This window comes from Podarcis cretensis (assembly GCF_951804945.1).
Source record: "Podarcis cretensis genome assembly, chromosome: 13".
Classification (NCBI taxonomy): domain Eukaryota; kingdom Metazoa; phylum Chordata; class Lepidosauria; order Squamata; family Lacertidae; genus Podarcis; species Podarcis cretensis.
The window spans coordinates 32,345,167-32,356,512 of NC_137182.1; the positions used below are offsets into that span (position 1 = coordinate 32,345,167).

Below are 11,346 nucleotides of genomic sequence, written 5' to 3' on the forward strand. Positions count from 1 at the left end.
TGTATTGTTCAGAGTTCTATTTGGTACCTGTGAAAAGAAAGATGCCACACGACTTCTTTTTTCATTTGATTGTATCTATTTGTGAAATAGAGTGGTGCTCTTTGGACAAAATATCTCTCCCTTTCTGGCAGTAGTGATGGAGATAAAAACTGTACTAATGAACTTTATTGATGTCTCATTTTTAATTGTACCCAGAAGGTTCAGTTCTCAGGAGTTAAGTGCAGCTCAGCAGCACTAAGTCAGACACATTTTGGGAGTCATGTGCTCATAATGACTGTGATTCAATGGCTGTCATTTAACTTGAAAACATTGTTTTGATGATGACTCTGTTTATATGATTGAATGTTGACACCCCCACACTTTGAATGGAGCTGAGGAGTAGGAAAGGTCTTTGGTAGGGTTTGTGGTTTGTGGGTGGTATTCCTAGTTGCGGGGGATCAAGGACCAGTCTGTATTTTGGGCATGGTGACAGAACTGGATTCACCTAGCCTGTGGCACAGTGTGACTTAAGAGTTAGCCCTCCTGGACAATTGAGTAAACTGGGCCCATTCATTCATGTATATTCTTACTCAACCCAGTAGGCTTTATATGTGACAGACCCCTGAATGTATTTTTGAGCTGGATAAGGCCGTCAAATGAACCAGGCCTACTTGAGGGCTTCAGGTCTCATTGGGGCCTAGTCCATTCACTATGTGGTAGGGACCAGTCAGCATCGGGATTCATCCACCTATTAAGGGAGGCCTACCTCCTTTGGGGACTTTTGGTGAGATCAAGAGTGGGCTCTTGGATTTTCTGGGATTGCCCTGACTTTCATTAGCAAGGGATCTTTCATTTGGAAAGATTCCCAATGTTTCACCTTTTCAGTGTGGCTATGTGAATTCTCTCTCTCTCTCTCTCTCTCTCTCTCTCTCTCTCTCACACACACACACACACACACACACACAATTTGCTGCTGCCTTTGCCAACCTGGTGCCCTCCAGATGGTTTGGCTTGCAACTCCCAACAACCCATCAGAATCTTAAGATCTCTAAATGTATTTTACAGACCAGTTTACACTGTGTGTGTGTAGCCCATTACTACAGAGTTCCAGATGCTAACCTATTAAATTGTGATGTATGTAGAGATTATTGTGGATGTGCCAAAGATGTTGATGTTATGGAAGCAGAGGAGCACTATGTGCAATGAGTTGCCCTGTTTGCAAGTCCTGCTCATGAGTTCCCATAAACTATAAGCAGCTAAATAGTACTCCTCCAACTCACTTCCTTATTCAGCCTGACTTCCTCTCAGCAGTAGCCCCTCTCCCTCAGACCATGTGCTCTAGAAGAGCACACAGCTACATTCACAAACTAACTCTCCAAATCAAGCCTCCAAACAGCTCAAACAAGCAACCAGCCTTAATCCAAAAGCCACAATGTCTTCTTCCATTTAGCCAGGGCCGTCTTTACCCAGGGGTGCGGGACACCTGGGCGCCGAATTCAGGGGGGTGCTAGGCGCCCGCCACTGAAGCCGCCTAAGCTCTTAACTATCTATGTGTTATGAAATAATAAATAATTTTGATCTAGTTAGAAAAACAAAATACATATATACCTAGGTATTACTGAAATGTATACCTACTGTTTCACTAAAGGACTTTCGACTTTGTGCGCTCATTTACCAAAGACGTGCCATGCCAGCGGTGGCCCTTGTCATTCACAATGGTGGCACTTGACTCAATGACGGTGATTGTCATTCACAATGGAAGCGCTTGTCATTCTCAATGGCACCGTACACACAAAATTAACTCTTACATCAAAATATTATGTTATGTATTGTATTGAGCTGTGCTGCTATGCAGCAGCTGAGTCAGCAGCACCTTTGACATGACTGATGTTTCTCCTAAGTAGGTGCCTAAACAATACTTACAAGTTTAAGTGTGGTGGTGTTGTATACTTAAGTATAAGTGTGTTGTAAATAAATAAGCAAATAAAAAGTTTGTTTATTTTTCCTCCCTTCTTTCGTAAACAAGAGATAAGGCATAAGCATTGTGTCTGACATAAGCATAATAAAAGTTAATTTGGGGGCTAAACTAAATTTGGGGGCACTGGGCAGGTCCTTGCACCCTGGCTGCACATATGCTAAAGACTGCACTGCATTTAGCTTTATAAGTATTGTTGGTTTAGTAATTCTCTTTATTTATGTATATCTTTCCATGGCAAGGCATAAAGTAAGGCATGCAAAGACTGCAGGATGTGCTTTTAATTAAAGTAGAGAGCAAGCTTTGTATCAGCATATCGAGGGCTGGGATGTTGGAACCAAATGGAAGTATATTATGGCTTCTTCTACCAGCCAGCACAGCAAGGCACATTGGGAATCTAAACCCTCTGCTTCCAAGAATATGTATACTTTGTCTCTTCTTTTCTACACTTTATCCATCACTGTTCATCAACTCTTTTTAGGAATCAATCCTTTTGATAATCTTTTCTCAGAGATCAATACTTGCTTAGTCATTTATCACCTGGTGATTAGTCAGTGTCGTCATCTGGTTGCATGGTAGTGGGACCCACAGGTTTAGGCTCACCCCAGGCAGCAAAATGTCTTGGGCCATCCCTGGGAACTACCTGAAACCAATCATTGATATTTGGGGTGCGGGTGGCACTGTGGTCTAAATCACTGAGTCTTTTGGGCTTGCTGATCATAAAGTCAGCAGTTTGAATCCATGCGATGGACCGTGCAAACCCAGTGCTTTGTCACAGCTCCTGCCAACCTAGCAGTTTGAAAGCATACCAGCGCGAGTAGATAAATAGATACCACTGTGGCAGGAAGGTAAAATACATTTTTGTGTGATCTGGCACTCATTATGGTGTTTTAGTCATGGTGGCCACATGAAAAGCTGTCCCAGAAAAGCTGTCTACAGACAAATGCCAGCTCCCTTGACCTGAAAGTGTAGATGAGCCCCATAAGCCCCATAGTAGAATTCGACTGGACTTAACTGTCCAGTGGTCCTTTATCTTTACCTGCCTTTACTATTGGTAGTTACAACTTCCAGATAAATTTAGATCGGCAGATTCAAATTCACCCTGTGTCACAAAGTTTTCTTGCATTCCACCACCTCAGTTGCTCCATTCACACTTTTGCATGTCAGATCACATGACCTATTGATCACACTAATTTACTTCAAAGTTCTATCAGTTGAATGATTCCCAAGGTGGTGTCAGGCATCAGAGGATCCAACCCCCCACAGCAGGTTGCCAGGAATGGATAAGACAAGGAAAGTTCTACCAATGCTTTTTATTCAATATTCACAGAAAGAGGCTTAGAAATGCAGCCTCTTGGAGTAATGGTATTGCTCCGAGTAAAACCCCATCACCTCTGTCTCTCCCATTTCCTCATAAGTCATCGCTATGGGTGCAGGAAAGCGCCTTTTGCCTTTGAGCTCTTTGCTCTCCTACTTTCAAGGTCTGCTGTGTTCTAGTAGGGGATGGGTTTGGAATGCTTTCTAAAGACACTGAGTCCATCAGCTGTCTCTCCCATAGTCTCTTCCTCCTCCTCCTCCTTTCCCATTATTTCCCAACTTTTCCCCTGATCTGCCTCTGAGCTATAACCTCCCTCAAACCCCTGTTGTAATTCTGATCTGTCTCCTTCTTCTCTAGAAGGGACAAGCTGGGGAGGCAGTCTCCACCATTCCTCCTCTGCCCAGTCCCTGACATCTGGCCTACAAAAGGCTGAACCCAGTCACCAGACCTTTCTTTTGTTCTCATCAGTGGAAGTTAAATTTGTTCAGTTCAGCTACATTTACATCACAGTGGGAGCAGAAAAAAGAACCTCTTTTCCAATGCTAGGTGCTGGAGTGGGAGTGCAGAGTGAAAGGACCTTGAATTTAAAAGGCATTGTTTCTTTTTTTACAACTTTTTGTTTTTGAACAAATACAAATATAATGCCCATTAAACATAGCATAGTAAGCATTATCTTAAACATTTCAAAAAGAAAACATTATTAAAAGGAGTCAAATATAAACTGCACATTTCAAACAGCATAATTAGCAAGAAAACAAAATATTGTCATAACCTTTCTTCACAAGATTGCTGAATTGCTCCTTTCGACAAGAAACTGAGCCTTTAATGGAAGACAGTGCCAATTAAGATACCGCGGACACATTGTGTTTCAACTTTTAAATTTCTGCTGGAAACTTTTCTATTCTATCAGGTTAATGCTGGCAATGAAGGATGTATCATTTCATAATAGCTGACCTGATTTTAACATCTCTATGTGGTTTTTATTGTATGATTTTTATGCATATTTTTGTGAACCACTCTGTTATTTTGAATGAATAGCAATATATAAATATGCAAATAAATAAACAGCTGAGATGTTTATTCTTATTCTCCCCTTGCTATCTAAAGTTCAGCATATAGGGGCATGCTGCATGAGGGTCTGTTTGCTTGTCATACCTGAGTCCTATACAAGAGAACACTCAAGCATTCTGTAAATATGGATGTGGGGTCCCACTTAAGCCAGCCCCAAACATTGCACATATCAACTAACTTTCCTCCCTTATATCCACTTGTAAACATCAGTTGAGAGGGAGCTGTAGATATGAAGGTTTCCTCCCTACAATGTTCATATTTACATGTTGTTGACAGGAGGGGCAACCCAGCACATGTGATGTAAGTGGTGAGGATTTTCAGTGCAACTCCACTTCCCAACTAAATGCTGATAGACTGGGAGCAATATGGCAAATGAAAAAAAAAAAAATGGAATCTGTCACATCCAGTACATGAGGATGCTTGGGCCTAAAGCAGGGATGAGGAACATTTTTTCAGCCAAGCACCACATTAAATCAATGGCAAACTTCAAGGGTCACATGCCACTGCTGGATGGGGCCAGAGACAAAACTGGGTATGGCAGTGAATGTGAATTTTACCCCTGTAAAGTAGGTCTGTTTCTACACACTCTCACACCCCTCTGTATACCCCCCCCCCAAAAAAAAGAGACATTATCAGAGCTCAAGGGCACATTCCAGCCAGGGAAAACACTCAAAAAGGGTGTGAAACAGGGTTGGAGAGGGGATTTGGTTGGTGAGGATGTGTGGCCCATGGACAGTCTCAAAAGGCAAGTAGAGAGGCCTGAAGAGCTGCATTTGGCCCCCACAATTGAGGATCTAAAGGTTCCCAGTAAAAAATCCTCCCATCTTCATTAGGGGTGTTACTGCAGGTTGCACTATCTCTTGATTTACTTAGACTGTGGCAGGTTTCATCCAGTCACATGCTCCCATTCCTTTATAAAGGGGAAGTTGTGGCTGTATCAAAGCCATCTTCCACCTTACCTGTCATATATGCAAGTTTATAGCATCTAGACACAAATGATTGATTAAAAACAAGTGAAAATCTATGGTACCTGCAAGAAATAGGTATATAGGTAAGGCTAGTTGAATAAAACTATGTTTTTATAAGCTTATATCTCCAAGAAGTAAAAATTAATTCACATATTAACAAATAGAAGATTTGTTGGATATTAAGGTAGAAGGTTTTCACATGTTCTTACTAGGGAATTCAGTACGGTCATCAGTGTTACATAGGTTTTAGGTCCTCCAGGTTTCACTAGGAAATTGCAGTGATATACAAAACAACCTTGAAGAATCTTCAACACCCCAATTACTATCCAGCATGTACTGCTAGGACATAGGGAGAATGGATGTTGCCACAGATATTCATCCCTGGACTAAAGATCTATTTAGATGAAGTAAACATGCAATGTAACCCTACAATCCAAGGTACACTTTTCTGATATTAATTCCCATTCAATGCAGTGATGTCCACTTCTGAGTAAAAACAACAACAACATAGGACTAGACAAAACTTATGCAAGCCATCTAGACAATTGAAACAGTTACTTAAATTGGAGAATGGTTTTTGTCTAAGAATTGGTGGGAAATATTGGTCAGAAACTTGCAGAATGCCATTTTGAGTTCCTTGTTTCTTATGCTATAAATGAGTGGGTTCATTACTGGTGGCACCATGCAATAGAATGAAGAAACCAAGAGGTCAAATGCTGATGGGGAGCTGGAGGTTGGTCTGAAATAGACAAAGTTACCACTTACCAAGAACAGGGAGATAACAATAAGATGAGGTAAACAAGTTGAGAAGACCTTTTGCTTCCCGTGACTGGATGGGATTTTCAGGACTGCTCTGAAGATCTGAACATAAGAAAAAGCAATAAGAGCAAAGGAGATGGAAGCTAAACAAGCTCCAAAAGTCAGAACCCAAATCACAGTGATATCCGAGTCAGAGCAAGAGATCTTCAGTAGCTGTGGGATTTCACAGAAAAACTGATTGATGACATTAGAACAGAACTCAACTCTGAATGTTGCTCCGGTGTACATTGTTGCATAGAAAAGTCCACCAATCCATGCACTGGTTGCCATCTGAATGCAAGCTTTCTTGTTCATGATAGTCTCATAATGCAGTGGATTGCAGATGGCAACATAGCGATCATATGCCATAACAACAAGGAGGAGATAATGAGACAACATGAAGAAAACAAGGAAGAATACTTGACAGACACATCCAGAGTAAGAGATGGTTTGGGTCTTCATCAAGGAATTTGCAATGGACTTGGGAACTGTAACCGATATGGAGCCAATGTCTTGCAATGACAGGTTGGCCAGAAAGAAATACATGGGTGTATGAAGCTGATGACTGTAGAAGATGACTGTGACGATCATAATATTTTCTGTGAGGGCCACCAAATATATTATGACAAAAAGGTTGATGTGAAATACCTGCACCTCCCAAATATCAGGGAGTCCGTGTAGAAGGAATGCACTTACTCTTGACTGGTTCATCATTGTGTCTCAGACTTTGGTGCCTAGGAAAAGGAAGCTACCACACTACTTCTTTCACTTTCAGTTGTATCAGGAAATCTTTCTCTTTGTACTGAATGTGGTAAAGGGTGGAATGTATAGCAATGGGCTTTAATGACGTCTCACTTTTAATTATACCCAGGAGGTTTAATTCTCATGAGCCTCCTACATACAGCTCAGCAGATGTGGATCAAATGTGTATTTGAGGGTTGAGATGCACCTATACTGACTATGATCCAAAGTTCTGCTTTGTCGTATGTAAGGGGCTTGCACCAGAGTTGGGTGTTCCTTTTAAAAAAATGTTCCTAAAACAGTTTTCTCTATGGCATAACCCTGTGTGGGTTGTGGGTTATTGGCTGTTGCTATTTAAATTAACACATCTAGGACTGCAATCCTTTACACAACTATGTGGGATGAAGTCCTATCGAACTCCGTGTGACTTAATTCTAAGAAGCCACTTCCGAGCTGGAGAGGAGGTGGGGTTGCGGGCTTCACGCCCACCCCCACGTGCGCGGGGGCTGGGTCACAGCCCCCGCGAGACTGAGGGGAATCCTCGGCCGTGTCATCTCCCCTGCCAGCCAATTGGCTCGTTTGGGAGGCGTGGCCCACCCTATTTAAGGCGACCGAGGCTTGTCCTCTTTTCACCGCTCCAGCTGTTCCGGTTTCCCATCCCTCCCACCCTTTAAGCAGGCTCTTTGAAATTGCTATGGACTTTGGTTGGTCACCGTCATGGGGCCTGGTAGGAATTTTTCCACTTGGCAAATTGGCTCCAGCAATTTGGTTTCTTCACCTACCTCGTAGCAACTCGTCACAACTCTGCGGCATTGGCGGTTAGGCATTGGTAAGGGGCATTGTTAAGCAAATGAGGAGGGGGAGGAAGTGCCATCGCCTCCCCCACATAGAAGGGTAGTCCGATAAAGGATTCCGGGGGGCGTTGCCCTCTCCGAAGCCTATGGAGGTGTGGGCCTAAGGCACGCCCCCTAGCGGTGACCCCAAGGGAGCTCCTAGTTGACGTGCCTCAGCAGGACTCCCTCTTCTGGTGGTTAACCCTTTCCGGTCTTCACGCAATCGGGCTGAAGCTGGATAGTCAATAGGGCCAATGCCTAAGGCAATACCGCTCATTCCTGTAATCGATAAGGTTGTGGCCTATTTCGCCCATTAACTTAAATCATGGTGTCTTCTGACTTTATTTCCACCGGGGGGGGGGGGACTCGCCACGCAACACTTACATGTTGTGTATGATTTAAAGCTAGCATCCACAGAACAATGTAGATTGCTTTATGCTCCATAGTGAGGGTTGTAGACCAACTTGTTGCATTAGAACTGTGTCCATCTTCTCACTCACTTTTTTCTCACTTTTTTCCAGGTGGAAATAATAGAAGGAAACTCCAAACTCCTATCTAAAATGTATAACCAACTATTAGACTGGGACACGAAGGACGAGGAGGTAAAGGAGGTAATGATTAAATGGGCCATAGATCTTGATTATAACTTAGATTATGACAGATGGGCGAAACTCTGGAATAAGGACATGAAATTTACGGCATGTGTTGATCTTCGAGAAAACCTACAAAAAATGATGTACAGGTGGTACCTTACCCCTGTGAAACTAGGAAAAATGTACAAGACGGGGGATAAAACTTGCTGGAAATGCAAGGTGAAGGAAGGAGACTTCCATCATATGTGGTGGGCCTGTGAAAAAACAAAAAGGTTCTGGGGACTTATCTATGATGAACTAAAAAAAATTCTGAGATACACCTTCCCTAAAAAACCGGAAGCCTTCCTTTTAGGGATGGTAGGGAAGGAGATTAGACAAGAGGATCAAACCATGTTTCAATTCGCAACGGTAGCTGCCAGGATACTGCTAGCGCAAAACTGGAAAACCCCTAATATTCCAACTATCAGAGACTGGCAATCTAAGTTATTTGAGTATATAGAGCTAGCAAGGATGACACAGAAGATCAGGCATCAGAAAAATGTAAAATTTATTAGCGACTGGAGTAAATTCCTTACATACATGGAAACAAATCTAGGTAACATTAAAATCACAGTAGGTGATACATAAAGTTTGAGAGGTGTAAACAAAGGTGACAAAAATACCCCGCAGGAAAATAACGTGGGAGTACAACTCAAGCCGTTTTGAAGGGAAGTCAATCACTGTTTTGGGATGGGTGGGTGTATTTTTTGTTTTTTCATTTCGTTTCTTTTTCTTTTTTTCCCTTTTTTTCCCCTTTTTGTATGGTTGTATGTATCGGTGGTTTTGTATTTTCGCCATATGGTATCTTTGTTTGTTATTTCTTGTTTTCTATTTTGTATCTCTTTTTTTGTTTGTTTGTTTGTTTCTGTTCTTATGAAAAAGAGTTCAATAAAAATATTTTTTTTAAAAAAAGAACTGTGTCCATCTTTTTAATAACGCACAGAATGACTTCTAAGAGAAGACTCCACATTCTACTTGTTATATTTGTATTTTTGTAACCATTTTTTTGTATTATGAAAAACTTTAATTAAAAAATCTCATTACATGGGAGTAATCAATCAAATTTTCCTTGGATTACCATTGATTCAGTGGTAAAGAGCAAGCCTCCCCAGGGCAAACAGCATTGAAAACAGAAAACTGCTCAGAAAAGGCATGAAAATGCACCATTAATTTACACTATTTCAAACCTTTCTCTTTTACAAATGCAGCAGGAAGAACATTGTCCTAGATATAAATGTGCAGGCTGAAAGAAACCTCAGTATGTTGGCAATCACAAGGAGTAGAAGAATTGTTAACAATTTTACTTTCTGGCATTCACATCAAGCAACTTACGATTCAGTCCTGGGCATGATTAGATGATGCCTGGGCTGCTCCCATATTATCAATGAGCATTCAACTTCATTTGTTTGGTTGAATTTTCCACAGATATCTTACAATGTCTGTTGTTTATCAAGCATACTGTCTGATATTCAGAGGCAGAAATTATATGACAGGTGTGGAGAACTTCAGGCCCGGGGTCAAATTTATCAACCCCTCAGCACTCTCAGGCCATATTCCCGACAATGGTCACAATCCCACACCAGCCCTTCTTTGCATGCTCCTTTAACTTTTTTATTTGGCTGGAATACGTTCTTGAAATCAGTGGTATTGGCTTGCCCAAATGGATAATAAAGAAGACATGCTTCATGCTACAAGTGGATGTAGAAACTAGCCTGTTGTGGAAAGCTAAAGCTCCCATTTTTTACTCTGGCCCCTTTTGCCACAGGTGAGGTACACCATTCACTAGTGGCTCCGGAAAACTTGCCCAGAAGGGAGTGAAGCCCTCAGGCTGAAAAAGCTTCTGCATCCCTCTTATACAACATCCCCTCCTCTTCATTTGTTTCTGCAAGGAGGGAAGAACATTGGAGTACAGACATGGGTATGGGAGTTAAATCCCGAAGATTTTTTTAATCCCTATCTATGAACCTTGTGGTCTGTGATGCTGCTTCTGCTTGTAAAGAAGCTGCGGATTTTTATGAATTCAATCAAACCATGCATGCCCCTTTTGCTGCATCCACAATCTCATCACTTCTCAGTGGGTGAGTGTATAATTCGCATAGAAAGAATGGCCCTTTTGCAGAGACTGCAATAGCCCTAAGGCCTCTTCTCCCTCATGTGCAAACATTTTTTTAGAAGAAGAAGAAGAAGAAGAAGATGAAGAAGAAGAAGAAGAAGAAGAAGAAGAAGAAGCAGCAGCAGCAGCCCTTTCTACACCAGCCCTTTCTAGGAATCAGTTCTGTGATCATCTTTTCCCAGAGACCAAAACATAGTCATTTATCATCTGGTGACTGCTCAGTGTCCTCATCAGGTTGCATGGTGGAGGGACCCATGGTTGTATTGTTTGCTACAGGCAGCAAAATGTCTTGGGCCTGCCCTGAGAGCTACCTGAAACCCACAGTTACAACTTCCAGGTAAATTCAAATATGCAGATTCAAAATCCCCCTGTGTCACAAGGTCTTCTTGGATTCCTCCAGTTCAGTTGCACCATTCACGCTTTTGCATGACAGTCCACATGGTCTATTTATCGCATATATGTATTTATTTACTTTGAAATTCTGTCAGTTGAATGATTTCCAAGATGGCTTACAACAGGCTGAACACCTGTACAGCCCAGTCACCAGGGACGTCTTTACCATTGGGCATAGTGGCACGGTGAGCCAGGGTGCCAAGCAGTCAGGGGAGCAGAGAGTGGGGAGGTAAGCGAGATGGAGTGGGGGCTTGGTGCCTGCGCACCCCCAGTGCCCGTCGGAGGCGGGAAGGATCCCGATGCTTTCCCGCAGTCCAGAGCACACCACCTCCTTGGCTGTGTGGAGTGTGCTTTGCATCCCAAGCTCTGCACATCATAAACGTGACTCTACCACTGTTCCCCCGTCCACTCTACCTCGAAAGATCCCCACGCTCGAGGCTACATGATGCAACTGCTGCCCCCTCCCTCCTTCCTCTGCTTCTCCACTGCCTTGCCCAGAGCCTGCCTCCTCCCGCTGCCCCCACC

General features: G+C 42.6%; 1 protein-coding gene across 1 annotated transcript; it reads right to left on the reverse strand.

Annotated features, from left to right (window-relative positions):
* Positions 1-5,869: 5,869 nt before the first annotated feature.
* On the reverse strand, positions 5,870-6,823 carry LOC307201555 (olfactory receptor 14C36-like; the record flags this gene model as incomplete). Its single annotated transcript, XM_079950838.1, has 1 exon — positions 5,870-6,823. The coding sequence occupies one exon, from the start codon at positions 6,821-6,823 to the stop codon at positions 5,870-5,872; it is 954 nt and encodes a 317-aa protein (XP_079806964.1).
* Positions 6,824-11,346: the final 4,523 nt, after the last annotated feature.